This window comes from Globicephala melas, chromosome X (assembly GCF_963455315.2).
Source record: "Globicephala melas chromosome X, mGloMel1.2, whole genome shotgun sequence".
Taxonomy (NCBI): Eukaryota; Metazoa; Chordata; class Mammalia; order Artiodactyla; family Delphinidae; genus Globicephala; species Globicephala melas.
The window spans coordinates 50,920,471-50,943,164 of NC_083335.1; the positions used below are offsets into that span (position 1 = coordinate 50,920,471).

The following is a 22,694-nucleotide window of genomic DNA, read 5'->3' on the forward strand; positions in this document are numbered from 1 at the left end:
TTTGAAGAAAATGCTATGGCTATCTGTAGCTGGTCCTTCAGGAATCACTTTCCTCAGAGTAAAATTAAAAGATTTGAAGGCCTCCTGAAACTCACAAAATCTGTTAAATATTTAAGTCCTTAGAGAAAAAGCAGTGTGACACCACTAAATGAAGTCAAGAATATAATAATCAAAATCAGAATTTTATAGTTTTTTTGTGTATTCAACCAATCTAAGTAGCCTTCATTTCATATTTACTTATGGAAGGGAGTTGAATATCTAAGTTAATCAAATATTCATTACTTTGTATAATCTAAACACGATTATATTTTCCTACTTTTTGATAGCTATATGCACTCTCACATTCATCCATACAATCATTCAGTGACTTCAATAATGCACTATGTTCAACTAAAATTAATCTATAAAGTTCTACACTTCTTTATTTATAATCCATTAAATTGTTTTTTTTTTAATTTTTTCATCCCTGGATTGTTTAGAGCATCACTTTGTTCTTCTGTTAACTATTTATTTCATTATTTTCCTTACTGACAGCAAAGCTCTTCTTGTCCCTGACTAAGCTACTATAAATGGATGCTTCTAAGCAAACTCTTGTGCTCAGTGAATATAAGGGCCCCCTCCTAAACCAGGAAAACATACTAGTATCCATGAAAGTGTAGTTCTAGCAAATATCCTGCTGCAAAAATGACTTTTAAAACCTATTTAATTTAGAATGATTAAAAATTTAAAAATTCAAATTTGTTATTATATATCTCTCCTACAGAATCCACTGCAGAAAGACAATTTTGACCAACTTACAAGAAAAGAAATAGGAAAATAGAAAAGAGTTCAGTGTGAAAAAGAAAAGACAAGATAGGACATCTAATTTTTTAAAATGGCATATGAATGAGATGTAAATAAAGTAATTCCAGATGGTAGAAGCTGTATATGAGAAAGTATTCACATTAGCAATATCATAGTCATATGGAGGGCCAGGAGGAGGGAAAGACAAATGAGGAGAAGGAAACATTTGATTCAAGAGACAAGTTAAAGAAGGTAAATGGAAGTTTGTTTTAAATTGAACTAAGTCAAGAAATAAATGTGGAGCCAGTGGCACTGATTGAGAAAGAGAAAAATGCTGTCATATATTCCTCTGTATACATATATAAAATATGTGTGAAAAGTTTAGGTTGTAAAATAAGGTTTTTAAAGAGTATAGAGCATAATTTTAGAAAAGTTGGAGGAGACTACAATCTTAAACCAGAGAGCAAAACCCGTAACTACTGTTTATAAAACACTTTTCTTCAAGGCACTCAGCAAATTTTATGTATTTTTCTTATTTCATTAATTTTTATAATATCCCTGCCTGTTAGATAAAGATAATTTTATTTTCACCATTATATAGAAGAGGAATTGGAGGCATAGATGACAAGTTTAAGAATTAAGATAATAGAAGGACTTATGTAATTACCACCACTAGCACAGGAATTAACATTTTCATCAAAAAGATTTTATTTCCAGTCTTGAAATTGTTTTTCAGATAAATGTTGGCAGAAAGTATCACTGCCACAATTGCAGACCTAGTAAAAAATAAAATATCATGAATTAATGAGAGTGCTGGGTGAAAATCTACTGAAAGTAGATTGGGAAATTTTAACTTGTCTGAAACTGTGGACACTTAAATATAATTCCATGTTCTTAATGTCAGAATGACCAATTCAAGATAAAATGTTCTTTTAATACAATAAATGTTTTCTTCCTTACTATCATTAGTGTAGAAATATATTCCCCATAATGCCTTGTTATTAAGCTCCCTGGGGACAGTGACTATTTTTCAAACGTATTTTTATCCCTCAAGACTTTGTACGCTGGGCACTCATTAAGTATAAGTTAAATTTAGATGACTGGAATTAGACTAAGATGTTAGTTGGTAGTCAGTTACCGTTACAACTAAGAAAATAGTAGAACAGCTTTCCATTCTTTAGAGCTTTACTTCATTCTATTGGAGAAGCTTAAAATAATGGAGTTCTATATTTTAAATAAGCAATAGGATAAGATATGTTCATGAGAACATCCTCCATAAAATAAAATTCCTGGTTAAGTGAGATCTCAAGGACAAATGTAAATTAGGTGAGATAACCTAAAACCTCATTTTACACATTCAACTTTTAAAACTCCTTGTTTTGTTGAATAAAACAAAGTTTAAAAGTAGTTTTTTCAAAAGGTTTTTTATTTCTATTTCCTATTCTATAACCTTGTATTACTTTTCTTAGTTTACCTGCAAGTTTACAGACATCTACATGCAGCAATTAAAATATAAACACTCTTTCACTGTGTTAAAAATAAAGCAATAGGTTTCTTATGACTGATTATCTAGAATTACATCTTACATTTCACAGCAAATGAAAAATATATGGACAGCTATAGTTTTATTGTTTTAGTTGCTAAAAGACACATTTCTGTGTGCTTGCATGTGGATATTATATTTTGATGCACTGAGCTCTCTAGTGATGAATATTTAACTTTTTACGAAGAAAAACAACCATTATCACATAATTGTGGAATAATATTGGTGGAGATATATTAATTTCTGCAAGCAAAAGACCAATGTATAAAGAACACTTCAAAAATAGTTATTTAAGCTCTGTGTTTTAAAATTAAATTGAACTTAATACTTTCCTTCCTCTGGTACCTTCTATGTTCATTCAGAAACTAAGACACTTCAACAAAGATATACTAAAATTTAATTTGTGGTCAAAGCAGTTTATTTTCTCTATTATACTATCGAATTATTCACACTTTTTTACTGATTTATGAAGATGACTAAACTGATCAATGTGAAGGGAGAATACTAATTTCTTTTGTATTTGATTTTGAAGTGAGAACTATTTTTCATATGCATTTTATATTTTTTGATAAAGAATAATTTCTTCAAAATTGGTCCAAATTCACATAAAAGCATAAAGCATAAAGCTTGGTAAAAGCATAAAGCTATTTAAATTATTTTATTGATTGAATTAAGTCAAAATCAGAAATTTCCCCCCAAATGACCTTATTGCTTTTATCATCACTTCTGAACAAGATGTTATCACCTCTGGTACAAAAGTTTTACCAATCCATCATTTTTTTTGGTCTAAGATTGAACGAAGGATCATAATTCAGTTCACTAAGAGTGTTGTTATACAGTCAGTATAATGTTGTATAGATCAAAAAAATAATTTATGCTGAACTAACTACACACATTGGAATGTTTATTATCTCAGATTATTAGCATCGATCAGAATTATGGGAGCCAAGTAGATCTGTATAACCAAACCTCATGTTTTCATGAAAGAGTTCTATAATTTTGTCATATAATTAAATATATATTTAATAGATTTTAAGTCTTTCCCTTTGGCAGGCACAAAATTAAACATAAAATTGTTTCTTATTTAGATACAGTGAACAATGGAATAACAGATCAATAAACCTGTGCCTAATAATAATCCATGTAAAATTTAGCAGTATTTCTTATAGCTAGTTGCTATTATCAGGTCAAAGGGCAGAATGTGAGTAAATTAATCAAAGTTGGGGACATACATTTGCTCTTCAGAATCTTAGTTTATAAATTCTAGAATTGAGCTATCTAAAATGTCCTACATATGTGTTGCATGTGGGACTATTAATAACACGTGTATTTAATGAAAGGCATTAGTGGACTATATTAACCAGGCCTCTGATAATAGCAATGAAGTCAAAAGTTACTTAATCCTATTAGTGTCACACTCTCATTGTAATAAGACCTGACAACATTAATAAAGATCCATTTATGAAGAGAATGAGTTTTATGTTGTCATTTTTCCCCACTGGAGGTACACTTTGATAATAACCCCTAGCTTTCAGGGACCTAACAGTCGTTTGACTGTCACCTTTTTTACTTTTTAGCACAGATCAAAAATGTTAATCTGCACATCATAGAATTCAGAGAATATAAAATCAAGTTATCTTAAAGCTGAAAGGGTGAACTTCCAAATAAAACTTCATTTTATAGTTGAAAACTGAGAAAATCATTATATTCAAACTCTTCTGAATATCTTTAGAGGCAGCTTTGCTTTCTAAAGCAGTTAAATACATTGTTTGTTATAGCATATTATGTATATTATAGCATATTATAACATTGTTTGTTATAGCATATTATGCCTGCAATGGCATTAATGAATTTTACTCACTCCTCCTGATACTACACACTACTTTGATCTATTGATACATATGATAAAGAAATATTAATTCCTTTAGAATAATAAAGTTTGCTTGCTCTTTAGCTCCACGATATATTATTTGATGTCTCATTCTTGGCAAGTGTATTCAAGGTTACTAAATCTAATGGTAGATAGAATTTTCACAATTTGGATTTTCTAATCCCAGATTTCAAAGCAAATCTAAGTCTAACCTAAGTTTCATAAATTCAAACTCTTGATCAACAGGCAATATGTTTAGTTCTCATTTAGTTTTTAAAGTAAAAACCAAATATATCTTATTTTAAACAAAATAGAAACAAGGTCCCAAACTTTGATTATGTGAAAAGACTCTGGCCAAGATTAATTTTTTTTGAGGTGGATGTAAAAGATGAGGATGCTTTATGAGATGGGCAAAAATGTGTGAGGGCTTTGAGTCGGGTCACGAATCTGAGAAAAATTTGACCTTCACGCTCCGTCAGCACAGTCAACCTTTGAAACATTGTCCTGCCTGCCTCAAGGGGACCAATCAACACACTGCCACTGGGCTAGTATAGAAATATTATTGCTGATATATGTGAGGGAAGATGAAAATCTGAAGCAGAAAATGAAGACATATGCAACATCATTACACAAACTAATTTCCCCTGAGTTCCAACCATGGAAAGAAGTAGATCCCTGTGGTTTATATCCATATCCTGAGTCAGATTGGGTGCTTGAAGTATATTTCTATTTGTGAATGTACTAGCTTCCCTGACAACAGACTTAGAATATGAAAAAAAGCTTTATAAGTAACAGGCTGTCAGAATAATAAGGTGGAAGTTAGAAAAACATTGTAACTTTCTACTCCTGGACAACAGCTCTGTCAAATACTACTAGGGCTCAGTGGTATATATTTATTAGATAGATGACACATAGATGCAGATAATTATATATATAGTGTACAATATGTATGTAGGTATAGTGTACACGTAGTATATACTATATACCATGTATAACATATATTTTAAAATATATTATTTAATAACATTTAAAAATTATATGTTTATTATATATATAATATTTATAATATATAAAAATGGCATATATATACACATATATATATGTGTGTGTATAGAGAGATATATATAGTTATAGATCTTTAGCATAGCTAGTCCAAATTAAGGGAAATTATATCAGAATATCATGGGGAATTCTCATTATACCATGTCTTTACTTGAGACAAGGAAAAGGGAAGATTTCACTTCTGGATATTATTTTAAGTGGCAATTCACATCAAAAACTTTTATAGATGAAGCTTTTTTTTTTCTTTAGAGTAACCTAATCTCTCAAAAATTTGAAAATTAACCTTGCCAAGATCATGTGGATAAGTTTTATTTTACCATAATTTTCTTTGTACTAAGCAGAATCACTTGGTAATCATGTTATTCATTCATTCCTCACTTTCTTTTTACTTTGTCTTTTTTCATTTTCTTCTTCTTCCTTCCTGTTAAACTTGCTGTGATCCTCACCCTCAAGGTTATCTATCTGTCTCTTTCTGTCAATCAAATCTAAGAGTCAGAAGACCTTATTCTGGTTCCCAATTTACTAGTCATATGATCATAAACAAAACAAATTATTACCCTGAAATGCAATATCCAAATTTTTAAAGTGTGTAATCATAATGCTTTCCTTGTTTATGCCAAAGCACACCTAATATCATGAAATGCATAAATGAAATTAAAATATTTATATATTAATTTTTTGAAGATCAATATTGTATGTTTTGTCTTATGTTACATTTTATTATATACATTTTGATACATTTATCAAATACCTTTATTTTCAGTTAATTATCTTGTTAATTAACATAGATTTGTTAATAGCAAGACACTTTCATGTGTAAATTGACCTAATTTTTCCTAGAATTTTTCCCTATATCTCCCCCTTCTCTCCCTTCGTTATCTGAACTTTTCATATAAATTTTATATTTCCTTAGTTAAGATAAACTGTGATTTTGTTATTCTTGTCTACTCAACAAAAATAGAACAAGTTAACATTAATTAAATTCTCAACCTCTGCAGGAAAGATCTTTTAAAATAAATTAGTATGGTTGGCCTACTTACTTTCAAATTATAACACTTTTTAAAATTTATGGATGAATCATAACATGTTTCTTTTTTTTATTTTTATTTAACCTCCCTATCCCCCCTCCCCCAGTGTACATACCACTTTCATGACAGGACCTTTTTGCAAGTCAAAGTGCACTCAGTTAACCCATGAGATGGCCCTCTGCAAGCCCAGGGCTATGCTTTGTGTTCCATAATTATTATTTTTAACAAGCAGTCAGGACAGTATTTGCCCATTGGGCCATACAAATGCCCCAGTACTTAGGTACATCACTTTTGGCTTATCACACATTCTAAAACAGAATGAAATTGTAGAGCATGTCTATTTCTAAGACTCATCTAAGAACCTCTAGTGAGCCTGTCTTTATGTCACTTGCTGATAATCTTTCAAAGAAATTCAAATGAAAATAGATTTTAACAAACCTAAATTAAGCCAGTGGGTTTATTTGTTTTTTTTTTAATTTGAATTTGTTAAGCAGCTTTCAAGACAAATCAGAAATTTTTTGGAAGTTCATTAAGCTGCCCTGAGGGAGACATTACAAAATTATTCTTTCAGTAAAGCACTGCATTTCAAAATAACACATTTGTCAGGATTGTTGGGTGGAGAGACCCTATTACTAATTCCTGATTTAAATTTGGTAAGGTCCCATTTTGATTTGAATCTGTCAATTTTTATTTTCCAAATAAATTGCTTTTCTTTGTTTAGGCTGTGCTCTCCAAAATAGTAGCCACTTACCACAGGTGGCTATTAAAATTAAGATTAATTAAAATTAAAAATTCAGTTCCTTGGTAATAGTACCCACATTTCAAGTAATGAATAGCCACATGTGGCCAGTAGCTACCATATTGGATACCACAGATAATAGAACTTCCGTCATCACTGCTGGACAGTGTAACTGTCCAGTCATCTACTGGACAGTGTAACTTTAGAGATAGTATCCACTCTGCTATGCAACTTACTGTTTAAAGTAATAAGCCTCACATTTCTATAAACAGTCAAATGTTTCAATGCATCTCGAAAAACCTTCTATGCAGGTGTATCTACCCTCTACTTAGTGCTTATTCTTCCCAATTCTGCCCCTGTGAAATTTATATCATCAATCTCATATTATGACTGGAGAAACTAAAAGTAAGAAAGATTAAGCTGGAGGTGGCTTGTCTAGTCGGTGGTAAGCACAAAATTGTGATCTATATCTTTCTGACTTCTGCATATTTTTGCATTTCATCAGATAAGGAGACACTATTGCAAGGACCTTACTTAGAAATGCTTATTTATAAATCATCCATCTGTTTTCAGTTTTTACTTCTTATATTCACACACAAATCTGCATTTCACTTGAAATCACTCAAAAGATCTCCAGAGTTCGATTTCTGAATGTATTTATAAACAAATATATCTTCACAACATATCAGCTTCATCTGAGCAGTTTTCCAATATTACACAACCTCCATGCTAAAACCTTCAGATGATATTCATCAAAATATCTTATTTATGTGTTCTTTGAATAATTTTAACATTGGTCATTATGATAATCATAATCTGGTAATGCATAGTCAGAAAATGTTTATAAAACTTTGAAAATTGCTTGACCATATCTATATTATACCTGCACATTTGTTCTTTTACACATTTGCCAAGATCATTCAAGTGCATTGTACTATATCACATACCCCAATCTGAGTTTTCTACTACTCTATGTACCATATAGCCAATTAAAAATATTCTCCCATTCGCTTGATAAATGCAGTCTCTCTGCACATACTTCAAAGAATACCAAATATTCCATCTATTCTTCCCTCTGCATTTACCACCCCAAGACCCAAATCAAGCCAAAATAGGTTCTTTAGGTTAACTGAAACTCTTTGACTGAAAAATTGACTTACCCTTTACTGCAAATGAATGCTCTGTGTTTTCAAAGAATTGGAACAAAATGAAAATATTTAACATTAACAAGACATATCTAAAATTTAATCTCATTTTGTGACTCAAGAGATGCTTAAAGATCTTGCTTTGACTTGAAATCAGCATGAAAAATATTTTTACTACTATATCTGTGTAGAAATGCTAGTAATAAAAATGTTCTATTCACCCCCAAAATAAATGTATTTGGCTTCTTTTCAAAGGACAAGATAAAGCTTTCTGTCTAAAATAATCACATAGAAAACCCGATAGGTTTGTGGATTCATTCTTGACGTTTAGATTTGCTTGTTTAGGCCAAGTTTGAGGCAAAGTCATGACTAGACAGATTAAAAGTAAGATACTGTGTAGGTTATTGATTTGTAAGCAGCAAGGCTGAACTCCTTGTCTGACCACTATAATAGTTTGTTAGTGGAAACACAAATAACTGCTTGAAAATGAATATACATAAAATGAAGATTCATAAACTCCATGCAATTGCAAAAATTGCATTGATAAATTTTCTTTGCTATGCTTTACTTAAACTTTGTAAAATTGTGGTGATGGCTTACTCAAAACTTGAAGTACACTAAGATTCTTTTTTTTTCTTCCCTTTAAAAAATGTGCTATCTTTAATGAAGCATTTTTAAAACGCACCTTAATTAGTTGGTAGTTTTGAACTCCGTTTATTCCTATGTCAGGATCAATGGCTGCTGGGAGAGCATATCGAGAGTTTATAGCTGAGTTCTCTGGAATTGATATGTTGATAACCGTTGCAGGGAATAATGGTGCATTATCATTTATGTCTTCTATCAGAAAACGTATTTTAACCAGTCTAAATATTTCATCTGGCAGAACGGCAACCTCCACCTCATAAAAGCAACGGGTATCCACTAAGACACCAGCACATAATTTCTCACGATCAATGCGAGCTCCAGTAGTGAAGATCTCACCAGTACCCTCTTCAATTCGAATCAGTGGCACATCTCCGGTCTTGTACACTAACTTGAACTGCATAGGCGTTGTTAAGGACTTGTCTGGAATTAGCGACAAGTTGAGGTCTTTCAGCAAGTCGCCTATCAGGACGTTTTCTGGCATTTCTTCCCGGACGGTGTAGTTCTTCTCCTGGGCGCCAGACTGAAACACGACGCATGCTAACAGGACCGCAAATATATACGTCCCGGACAACAAGTCCATACCAGGCAGGATTGCACTAGTTTTTTTGTATCAGTCCACAGAGAACTGCCAAAGAGAAAAGAAGAGTAGAAAAGAAAGAGAAGAGAAAGAGGAAGAGGAAGAAGAAGCAATTATTAAAGCCAAGCATTAATGTATGTTAACTAAATGCTCAGTTTTAAATTAAAATTACTAAATGAAATAAACAGCAAGGTCCTACTGTATAGCACGGGGAACTATATTCAATATCCTGTAATAGATCATAATGTAAAATAATATGAAAGAGAAACACACACACACATATATATATATATACATATATATAACCAAACCACTTTGCTGTACAGCAGAAATTAACACATTGTAAATCAACTATACTTCAATAAAATAAAAATTTGCCAAAATCATTAAATGAAAATACTAGCATGAAAAACACTGTTAAATAAACTAATGACAGATTTGTTTGAATCTAATATTATGCATTTTTACATCAAGATGAAAGGTAAATTAAGCAAGATACGTTGAGTAATTATGAGACCCAGAATATTTATAAAGGTGTTCACCATTGATAAGATATATAAAAGATAATATTATAACAAGACAGTTAAAAGTAATAAAAATAATTTAAAACATTTAATTCAATAGTTAAGGAAAAGTAAAGGGATATGTGTTACTAATAACAAAAATATAATCATTTACTCTTTGTTACAATGTGGTTTTCAAATGCAATTCTTCTATGTGTCATGAATGTTTTATACAATATTCTGTGTGTTCAGCTCTGGGCTTCAAAATGTAAATATCGATCTAGGTTAGGAAGTTTGGATTAAAAAGAAAAGTCCTTTCATAGAGGAGAGGGTTCAATATGGCAAATGCCTAAACATGGGAAGAACAATCATGTGAAAGAGGATTAAAGTTGTCTTTCTTTGGATGAGAGGAACAAGAATAGGTATAAAATTACAGGGAGGCAACTTTCAGATCAACTTAAACAACTGCCTATTAAAGCATTCTGGAAAAAAAATGGTTTTCAGGAGAGATTGAATTCCATATATTTGGAGGTACTGATACAGAAGCTGTATCACTAGTTTAGATCTACATATTTATGATTTGTTAGACAATATTCAAACATTCAATGAGAGAACTGGAGTGCAAGGCATCCCAACTCTGAGAGTTTGTTTATAGATTGCATAAAGTAGTCCATGTGAAAATGGGTTTTCACATCTACAGACTGACATAAGAATTACCCAACTACATGAAACAGCTTGACTAGGGTTTAAAAATAAGAAAGGCATTTTAAAAGACTTTATCAAGTTAAAACAGAGAGTCAAAAAACAAAGAATATCTCTGGCTCCTTTCCCCCTCCTTGCTTATTATTTTTCATTCACTGAAATCTGCCACTTTATTTCAGTTCTCTAGTTCTTCTGAAAAAATTCAACAAGGAATTTTTATTTCTTTATAAATTGCAAATTTGTCTTCAGTTTCCTTTATTAATTCTCAATTCCTATTCTCAAATTTATTTGGTGGATACAGTCTCAATTTGGTATATTAAATATCTTTTAATATCTAGTATTATGAAACATTTTAATATGCTTCTGGATGTTATTTGTAGGTTATATAAACACAAAGTGAAATTTGTGTTACACTGCTTTAAATCCTATCAGATATTATATTTTTATAATTAAGTAGGGATTAATGCAGCTCTCAATTCATTCTGAAGTTTTAAAGAATTAGCTAACAGATGGTCATTTAAAAATCTATTATGGAAAACTATTAATGCACATAGGTATCTAATTAAGGAAATTCTCAATTTTTATTGGTAATTGATAACCAATTAAAATTTACAAAAATTTTAGTCATAGTTCTACAAACAGGAGGACTCATGAAATGATATAAATAACTTGCTATGGATATTATGATCTGATTATGCCAGACAATGTATTACATTAAATAATTTTAGAAAATATGCATATTGACAGGCCTGAAGACACAAGAGTGGGGAAAAAGAAACCTTCTTATTTGCAATCAGTAACAGAACAAAAGCATTTGTTGCAACAATCGAGATAGCTTGGGTCACAAATAGAACAAAGAAATAAGCTAAATAGACTTGAAGCATCTCATTTTATAAATTCTTATCACAGAATTTAAAAATTATATATTATGAGTCCAACCACTTTCCTATGTTGGGCAGTTGGCGTCATTTATAAAAAAAAATTAAGTATAATAGTGAGTAATGCTGATGCTGAAGACATTTTCTATCCTAGTAAACAACACAAAAAGACTATTGCCTGTGGTATTTTTAGCATCATTTGCTCAATGGTGAGCATTGGGATTACCTAATATAGCAACCTTTTCAAGACTCATTCTCTTGTGAATTATTGGCCTTATACTCCTCTATGAATGTGAGAATTAAAATACTTCATTTTTACTTCCTATGAGTTAATATGCATACATATATGTGTGTCCTATTGTGACTCTAGAACATCTAAAAAAAACCGAGTGTCTAAGTGTGTGATTTTATAAATACCATGCAAACATAAGCAAAAATAAAAATGGGGCACTTACAATTAGAATTAAAACTACCACTCTATTCTTATCTTACCCTTAGGTATTACACGTTATTACAACTGGCAGAAGAATACTACAGACCATTTTTTAAAACATTGTGTGCATGTTGCAATATCCTAAACAAGAGGAGGGATTAAGAAAGTGACCTAATTCTAAGCAGTCCCCCTCTGCCAATCCATTCTAAATGTGTTCTACTCTACTTTAATAATAACATCAAATAAAACATTTTAAAATATGTTTCATCACTTGAAATTCTTTCAGAGGTTTTGAAAACCAGGAAAAAAAATGGGGAAAAGGACAATTCAATTTCTAAAACTTAGGCAAATATACATATTGCAAACCTAGAAGGACTATTTACTGTCTAGTTAGTAATTAGTTTCATGAAAGGGCAGTCACGTATTCAACAAATATTTATTAAGCAATTTGTGTATGCCAGGCACTGTTGTAGACACTGAGAATAAATCAGTGAACAAAACAGGCAAAAACCTCTGCCCTCACAGAGTTTATAATTGATAGCAAAAATATTCCAGAATATCTTTAATTCAGTGTTCAACAAATGTATAACAAAGTCAACTCTGCCTCTATCAGGATGTAAATATGCATGATAAAATAACCTCAATCTCCAGATTCTGATTCCAACCCTTGCAGTTACCACTTGAAAATGTATTGTTATGTTTAAAATTTAAAAAGTTTTCTTTTAGGGCTTCCCTGGTGGCGCAGTGGTTGAGAGTCCGCTTGCCGATGCAGGGGACACGGGTTCGTGCCCTGGTTTGGGAAGATCCCACATGCCGCGGAGCGGCTGGGCCCGTGAGCCATAGCCGCTGAGCCTGCGCATCCGGAACCTGTGCTCCGCAACGGGAGAGGCCACAACAGTGAGAGGCCCGCGTACCACAAAAAAAAAAAAAAAAAAAAAAGTTTTCTTTTAAACTGCTGAGTTTAATTATTTGAATGACCAATACAGAAATTAGGATATAAAGAGTCACTGCTTAGTCTTATGGAAGGATGATGAATTTAACTCAGATATGCAGAGAAAGTATTCCTATGGACATATCTTACTTAGTTCTAATTTTCTCTCTCCCATGAACAAACTATAAGATAACTTTAGATTTCTTTACCATTCTCCCACATCCCACTGCTACTATAGTCTACGGTTAGTTTGGAAATTGATAAGAAAGGTACAATGAAAGAAGATGCAGAGAATTAAAATTTTCTACAAGTTTCAGTAGTGCCAGCGTTATTTAAGTGATGTTTTTACAGGCAATATATAGTGATTGGGTAGGGAACAGTCATAGTTAGAAGGACAGAATCATGACAGTCAGAGGAAACAAAAGCAGAAACAAAATAAGCAACTCTGAAATTTTAAGACATGAAAAGCAAAAATGCAAGTTCGTTTTATAGTCTCTGAGCAATTTAGTTTTAAAAAGGTAAGTAGATAGGGGAACTAAGTCTCTACTATATGCAGTTCTAGAGATTTCAAACCATAAAAGTGATATTCAAATGGTTTTTCAGAAGAATTCCAATGCATAATTTCCCTGACATACTTGTTACATTTTCCTTCATTGTACTGCTGTGTTCAACTTGTAATATACTTAAGGTAATTCTGCATGAATGAGTGGCTTACATGCTACAGTAACAAATTGTTAAAATAGTACAAATTTAGGGCTTCCCTGGTGGCGCAGTGGTTGAGAGTCCGCCTGCCGATGCAGGGGATACGGGTTCGTGCCCCGGTCTGGGAGGATCCCACATGCCGCGGAGTGGCTGGGCCCGTGAGCCATGGCCGCTGAGCCTGCGCATCCGGAGCCTGTGCTCCACAGCGGGAGAAGCCACAATGGTGAGAGGCCCGCGTACCGCAAAAAAAAAAAAAAAAAAAAAAAAAAAAAAAAAAAAAGTGCAAATTTAGGTATTATATGAAAATAAGAAATACCTGTATGTTGCCCACGATCCTAAATCCACTTGGCTCTCATCATTCTAATTACTGTAATGTCTTGTGAAGTCAAAAATACACAATTAAACAACCATAATGTATTATATAGTTACTTCTACATTCTTGTTCTCATGCACAGTCAAAGCTTCTTTCAAGACTGGGAAAACAATAATGTGGTTCTTCAGGTTGACAGGAAGGAATCTAGAACATTGCACCTGGAGAAAGACAAACTGGAGCAACTGATAAACTCAATCTTTTCCAAGGGATTGACCACAAGTAGAGTGGGGTAAGTGCACTGGCTGTCCTGTTTGACATGACTATTTCCTATGTATTCTGAAAGTTGAAATGTCGAAATGAAAGATTTAGTAGCGTACTTTGATTCTATTAAACTGATATTTTTATTAAATTTTATTCCACAAAAGACTCATTTATCGTACTTCTTTTTGTACCGGTCTAATTTTCACGTTTGGATCTAATCTTCTCCAAGAAGTCGATTCCATCAATGTTCCTTCCTTCTCTAAAATGTTTATGTTTTATTGAATCATTCTAACACTCCACACAGAAGTGCAGTGCTCTCTAATGGGGCTTCAAATCTGTTAATAATCAATGCTCGAATATCACTTATAAGACAATTTGTGAAGGTTGCTCTTCTATATTAATTTTTCTGGATTTTTGATATGATTTAGGGAGCATTTTTAAAATAGCTTTACAGATTAATCAAGCAAGAGACATATTCCATTTGGCAAAAATATAATGGTCATTCATCATCATATATCCTTTTATAACCTTGGGGTGAATTTAATCATGATTATTTCAATATCTACTAATTAATATGTTTGGTCTATAAGTAACATATTATCATAACAAATAGTTCTTGGATTCGCTGAGGTTAAAAGGATGATCTCCATTTGGCGTAGCATTTTAATTCCTCTAAGTAATTTCAAATCAGTTATTTCAATTAATCTTTATAACAACTATATGGTTTATATGAATATTGTAGGCATTAATTCATATATTAAATGTTTATATCAAATAGGTGGTAATTTCACACTCTGTAGATCCTCTAGATGACCAGGTGTTTGTTTGTTTGTTTGTTTTCGGCACGCGGGCCTCTCACTGTTGTGGCCTCTCCCGTTGTGGAGCACAGGCTCCGGATGCACAGGCCCAGCAGCCATGGCTCATGGGCCCAGCCACTCCGCGACATCTGGGATCTTCCCAGACCGGGATACGAACCCGCGCCCCCTGCATCGGCAGGCGGACTCTCAACCACTGCGCCACCAGGGAAGCCCTAGATGACCAGGTTTTAAGATCATGTTTTAAGCAGGTAAATAAATGGGGTAGATTTCTGACTTCACTGAGAATTGATTGAATAGTCCATTTTGATTTTTAGATATGTAAGGATAAGTGAATAATTCTATTAATTCCTATTCTCAGGAATTAATTAATCCCTATTCTCAGGAATTAATAAAACAGTGTAGGTTTAATCAGAAAAAAAGTGATGACTTGGTATATTTTTTATTTGTGTCAGATGCTAATTTATCAAAATCATGATGCAATAAATTCAACAGTTAAAAGAAAATGAGATATACCACCAGAATCTTGGAAGGTGCTGAAAACAAGATCCCAGTTGATATTCTGAAAAATGAATCAAGGTAAGATATTAATCATCGGAAAATGAATGGTATCTACCAACCTATTGTTCCAAGGAACAAGGAGATGACTTTCATCCTTAATAGCTGCATTCATTCACCCAGGGAGACAAAGAAGCTTTTCCAGGTAAGATGACTTCGGGGTGACATAAATCCTCAATCAATGGCTACACATCATAGACCACCAAGCAAAAATGACACAGCAACTTCTTAAAAACCAGTCTTGCTACTTGGTTAATCAACTGCCTAATAGCAAGTACCTCAGCCTAAAGGTTCAGCAAAAATCCCTTCTCCTTTTAATTCTTATTCTTTTACACATATTTTAATATCATTTCTGTGATTTTCATTTTCTGTCACCACAAAACTCAAACTGGATGACAAGTTAAAAATGACAACATAGGGGCTTCCCTGGTGGCGCAGTGGTTGAGAGTCCGCCTGCCAGTGCAGGGGACACGGGTTCGTGCCCCGGTCCGGGAGGATCCCACATGCCGTGGAGCGGCTGGGCCCGTGAGCCATGGCCGCTGAGCCTGCGCGTCCGGAGCCTGTGCTCCGCAACGGGAGAGGCCACAACAGTGAGAGGCCCGCGTACCGCAAAAAAAAAAAAAAAAAAAAAAAAAAAATGACAACATAAATGAATCAATGGGTAGAAAAACATTTGAACCATAAATGGGACATACACAGGCCACATTTTGATACATTTAATTTGGGGCAGAACAATAATTACACAGAATTCTGGCTTTAAAAACTGAATTAGCATTTATGAATTAAACAGTACTTCTGGTCAGTTCTTAATTTGTACAATAAATTCATATTCTGGGGTCAGCCCCATTTTCATGAAGGAATTGTTTCTATAACAAATACAATTCAAATGTATTTACAAAGAGCTCACACAAAGACAAATTATAAATGTTAGTATTTCTACTATTTTTACTTTCTCTTTCTTCTAAGTTAACACATAAAGAAATGTGCTGTTGATTTAGCAATATCCCTCAAACCTGTAGTGAGTTATTATTTCAACTTTGTCTTACCTCATTTTAATTCCAAATATAAATATAATACTAAGCATTCAAACTTCAATTTGGGCATTCAAAAACACCTTGCTAAATTTGAGGAATCCTAATTTTAGAGAAGGTCAGTTGGGTCCTGTTTCAATATTATTAGTATATTTGAAAGTGTACAAAATGGTCAGTTATAAACTGGATGCTTTTATGTGTAAAATCCTACATAATACCTGAAGTTTTAGCTCTTCAAAAATAGAAATTTAGGTATAAAATTCATCTCCCATAAAAATATTCTTTAAATTGAAATAATTGTATAGATCTGTAATATTTTATAGTGTCATCCTCTATTCTGATTGCAAGTGAATCATTTCAAATATATAACAAAATTTATTAGTAGGCCTTTATATTTACTTTAGCAGTGTATGGGCACTGTGCCAGACATATAAGTGTTAAGTTATAACATAAGTTAAGAAATATTTATTGGGTCTTTGGGTTTCTGATTTTTTTGTTTTGAACTCTTTTTTTTTTCAAGATCATATTACTACAAAGACTGCCAAAGATTCTAAGACACAATAGGAATAATATACAACAACTTGGAGTATTCATTATACCGTGCATTCTGTTTTATTTTTAAAAACCTACATTATTTTCTAAGAGTATATTTTAAGCACAATCTTCTCCTGCAGGTATTTTCATTACAAATTAAATTGTTCTTAGCAAGCAGTTTTCCCAACTAGAAGTACATAAAATATTTAAATTAATTAACAAATCCTATACCTTTTCAATGTGTAGATTGCTGTTATTTAAAATTGCTTTTTATCATACTTCCTACTTTGGAGTACCACAAATCTCACTTAGGTTCATAAGAGAATTAAAAGTGATTCTTTTCATCATTAGATTTCATTCACTATACTCCATACTTTCCCACCATAAGTAAAGAGTCTTCCTTCTACACAGTAATAGGCTAGCATGTTGGAAGAAAAATTTTATGCTACCTTTTTATAACTCAAGCAGTACATTAACTTCAAAGTGACTTTAAGTAACTGTCAAATGGGAAATCAAGAATGTACAAGTTCCATTTCCACAGAGTTGGATACAGTTTTGTTCTTTGGACTAGAAAATGCCAGCCAAATCCTAATTGTGGAATATTCATGAGATATTTCATTTTTATGTTTAAAATAATCATCTTCATGTTCCACTGTGGGTATATGTCCTTGTGTGTATGTGTGTTCAATGAAAATTGGCAACTGAGATGCCATTACATTAGACAATAGTTGAAATCGAAGTGGAGCGGTCAGAATTGCTCTCATATTAAGGCAGTCTCGATATGCAGTACTTTCACTATGTCCCACATTAATGCATAAGGAGACCAAATAGATATTTTTATTTAGGCATTTGCAGTCGTCACTTTTTAAATTTAGCTCTTTCCCTGCTTATGAAGAACATAACTAACTTTATTTATGAAGGTTTGCAAAACAAATTTTGTCTTCTGAAAAATAGATTTCACATTGATTTTGAAAAAGTTTGCCAAAGAAAGAAAATAAAGATACCATTCTTCCTATTAGGTACCAGAGACTCAAATTATTTGTGTTGCTTTACCCCCCCCCCGAAAATATTCTTGGTTTTTAGAATTACAACTTACATTGTGATGATTTCAACTTGAAACAGAGTATGAAATAGGTATCTTATTTTAGATAAATCACAATTTCTGTATAGATAATAAATGTATAATAGTGTCCTCACATTTTCTTCTTATTCCAAGAATATTTGAAATACTGAAAAATATTTTTTTCCTTTGCAAAGGTATTCAACACCTTAATGGAGATGATAGAAAGAGCTATCACAACCAGAACTATATCACGAGTGAGTGCTATAACTGGCACTCACTCTATGAAATTGTGATCAAATGCTGTATTAATTCTTCCTATAAACTAACAATCCTGGAAAATTAAGGCCAGTGCTATTCACGATAAAAATTGCTTTGCATCAGGACTTGCTATTATAGATGGCACAAGAATAAAAATTTAGAAGCAAAGGTGATTATACCCTGAAAAAAAAAAGTCTCTTTTCCACTCTATAGTCATATTTAGACCATAAGCACCTGGAGCTGTGCATTTCAGTATAGTCATCCTGGCCATATGTATTCAATATATTATAGGTACTTATTTATATTATGCATGCATTTCTGATATTATAAAGCAAGATAAACCTATATAGTTGTCTATTAGGATATTTGCACTATTCCCTTCAGTTTCCTGTCTGAAGTTCTTGAAGAATTAATGATTTCTATCATGCATTATATTCTTCATGTTATCCCTATAAGGATTATGATGATGGTAAATCAGGAGAACATGGTGAGTACCCCACACTTCTATTGACTGTAAACACTATACTAAAAACTATCAAGTGGGTAGTTGTATTGGTATATTACCTCTTCATCATTTTAGTGTCTCAGATACAGTACATTTATTTATATAGTATTTCTCATAGGTTTTATGGGGATCATATAATGTTTTATGAAAATAATTGTAAGATACTATTTGTTTATAAAACTGCACATTTTTTCTCTTGGAGGATCTCAAGCAGTTTGATTTCTAATTTAACTGGAAATTTGATTGTTTCTCCTTGAATTAACAAGTTACCAATCTCTTAAAAATATTCACTACCTAATAGTTTCAAGATTTAATGTCATAAAATAGCATTCATCACTAAATGATTCAATAATAAATTTTACTGCATCATCTCATTTTATCATTTTTTTGTCCCCTGCCTATGAATCGGATACCCTAGCCATCATTTCACTTTCCTTGGATGCACGCATAGCTCAAGATTATTTTCCTCTCGCTGTAGATTACCACTGTCCAGTAGAACTGTTTGCCTGGTAGAAATGTTTGATAACCTGCACTGTCCAATACTGTAGCCCTTAGCCACATTTGCCTATAACACTTGAAGTGTGCCTAGTGCAAATAATGACTGAATTTTTAATTTAATTTATAGTTATAATAGAATCATGCAATGTAAGCCCCTATTGGCTGTTATGTTTCCTTATATTTCTATTTCTGTGCAAACTTAACCCTTGACCTCCAAGTTCTCCACAGTGCTGAATACAGTCTTAATAAATGCTGCTCATTTAAAATTTTTATGTGTGTGTATATATATATATACATATTAATAAAGAAATATAATTTAATAAATAAAAGACTTTGAGAGTTTAAAAACTTAGACAAAGTGATTTAGACTTTAAAAACTTAGACAAAGTGATTTAAACCACTAGTAAAAGCCATTAACCCCTGAAATCGAAATGGAATCCTTCAGTTTCTCTGTGCAATATCCAGTCTTGCTCCTAGTCTGTTTTTTCTCTAAAATTCTTATTTCTTAGGAGTCAGCTATTCCTATTTTTAATTTTATTGTGTTTAACTTTTATTTGGAAAAAACTGGACAAATAGAGGCAATGTATGGAGGAAGATCTAGCATTCTAATTTCATTTAAATATATATATATAATAAGTTTTGGAATTTATTACATTATACATAAAACAGTAAATGAACATAGGAATTTTTTTGTGCATAAGGTATTGGTTTCTTACATTTTCCAGATCCACTATATAACGTTGCTTTAATTGTTTCACTTACTTATACTTATTTCCTTCCCATATGTCAATAAATTAACATGTCAATGTCAAAATATGCCCTCTTTAAAAGGGCATGATTTTACCCAATATTACTTTCGAAGTAGCAATTGAGTCTACAGACTAAAGCTGGAAAAAAAAGTAGGACTTTTATTTCTGCATTGTGTGCCATGTTCATGAAAAAGTATAAAATCAATTTTTCATAGTCATTACCAAGTGTACAAAAAAATAATTCATTGATAGCTAATTCCACCATGCTCACAAAAAGAAGCCATATTGTAGAAGCATTGTTAAAATATACTTTTGGTTTGATCTTCTTGTTTTAAAAATAAATGAAAATTTATTTATAAGCAGAATCAACCAAAAGCCTACACATAGATCCATTCTTGCTACTGCCTTAATGACCAATATTGATGATATCAGACAAATCATTCATTCAGGGATTTACATACATTGTAGCAAGACCATTCATTTAAAACTATTATTAAATATATTTGGCATAGAAATTGAGACAAACATTCATTTTCCTACTTAAAAATCAAAGTCATAGAATGTTATTATATCCAAATATAGATTGCCTTGGAACAATGAAATTAAAAAAAAAAGACATTTTATTTAAGATTTTGTAGCATGAGCTATGGAGATGGATCGCCTGGTTTTGAATCCATGATCCATCACTTATTAGCTGTGTAACTTTATGCAAGTTTTTAAAAATTCTCTGTCTCATTAAAAAATAGATATAATAATAGCATCTACCTCATAGTGTTACTGTGAAGACTAAATGAATTAACATATGTAAAGCACTTAGAATAGTTCCTGAAACTCACAAGTGTTGTATGTGTTTGCAATCGTTGTTGTTGTTACTATTAAACTAAAGAAAATAAACAAATGTGGTTGTATATTCTGCACTCACAAAGGTAAATAAATAAGTCTAATCCAGTGGGAGAAAAATAATTGGGCCTGAATTCTAGTGTTAACTTTGCCTTTAAGTAGTTATGACCTCGGACAAGTCATTTAATCATTCTGTGCCTCCCTTTCTTCATTATGGTGAGTAGGATTGGAGTTCATCTCTCAGATCTTGTTCTAGCATTTTATGATTGAAATAAGCTTTCATCATAAATCTGTAGTCATTTGCATAATGGATCTCAGTTATGTGCAATGCTACAGCTTTAAAAGTTTTTACAACACAATTCCAAATATCTTATTGTCATCAACTACATATTTCATATAATTTTATTTGATTTAAAATCATGTTTACAAGGTTTAAAGACTGTATGCCTTGTTTTCAGTAGGTAGTGATTTTATGGTTGTTTCTAGCTTGGCAACAAATAATTTTTCATATATTGGGTTGGCCAAATAGCTCCTTCAGGTTTTTCCCAAAATGTTATGAAAAACCCGAATGAATTTTTTGACCAAACCAATAATTTAGAATGGAAACCTTGTTTTAAAAGAGTATTTTAATGATTATTTTCCACTTTCAAAGGTTTATGGAAATAAAATTCCCCTCAAAATTTTCTGTTTCTTGATAACATTTTCAAAAAGGATATATTCTAATGACATTTATCTTTAGATATTATTATGATTAGTTTTCAAATTGGTCAAGTTTTCAAATTGACCAGTTCATCCCTTTGATGAAATACAAAATATATACTGACTCATTGTATGATTTTAATTGATATTTGCTTTTTTTAAGAACAAATATAAGTTAGAGAAAGCAGGGGTTTATTTTCATTGGATAATTGTAATACATCTTGAATCCCTGTAATACAGTACTGTGTTGAAAATATTGAAGCAAACACATCTCACAAAATCAAGTCATTTTTTTGAAACAGTACTTCCAACTAAAATATGCCATCATGATTTCATATTGAAAATGATAAAAATTCAACTTCTGAAAGTTGATAACTTTAAAATTAAAAAGATAATTAAAACCTGTTATAGTTTACAACCACAACATTGTACCTTCAAAAATTTCCACTAATTACAGCTGCTAATTTTCAAGAGGAACTGTTAAAGTGAGTCAGATTTGACATAAGGACAGCTTCTCCACCTCTTTTTTTTATTCAGAAGAAAAGTTTTTTAAAACAGAACACTTCCAAATATATTATCTATCCAACTAGCACTTTTTTATGGACTACTTTTACTTTTTTTGATGTTGGAAAATAAATATTAATTATTTCATAAAACATTATATACAACAATCAAAACAAAACAACAAAAACTGAAAACCAAAAAACTACATGTGTTATATATTAAAATCTACAGAATCTAAACTCTGAGGCCTAGCATTCAAAGGTCCTTAATTAGTTGCTTCCAATATACGTCTTTCTCATTAATTTCTAATCCATGACCTCTCCTCTTCAGTCAAGCCAACACCCACTCTAACCACAGCATTTTCCACATCTCTGGTCATCCAAGGTCCTCATCTGCTCTGGGGCATTTCACACAACTCATTTCCTCTAAGAAACTTTCACAGATTAACATCACATGGGGAATATCTGAATAAGCATAAGAGTAAGGATAAAGTTAAATGTAAGTGCTTAAGGGACTTGTAGTTAA

General features: G+C 32.0%; 1 protein-coding gene across 6 annotated transcripts in view; it reads right to left on the bottom strand.

Moving 5' to 3' along the window:
* PCDH11X (protocadherin 11 X-linked) overlaps positions 1-22,694 on the bottom strand; it is a 752,740-nt gene that overhangs the window by 693,287 nt on the left and 36,759 nt on the right. For all 6 annotated transcript variants that reach the window (XM_060291949.1, XM_060291947.1, XM_060291948.1 and 3 more), the window contains exon 2: positions 8,856-9,440. In XM_060291949.1, coding sequence (XP_060147932.1) covers positions 8,856-9,395 — 540 coding nt within the window. In that variant the 5' untranslated portion in view covers positions 9,396-9,440. The remainder of the gene's footprint in view (positions 1-8,855; positions 9,441-22,694) is intronic.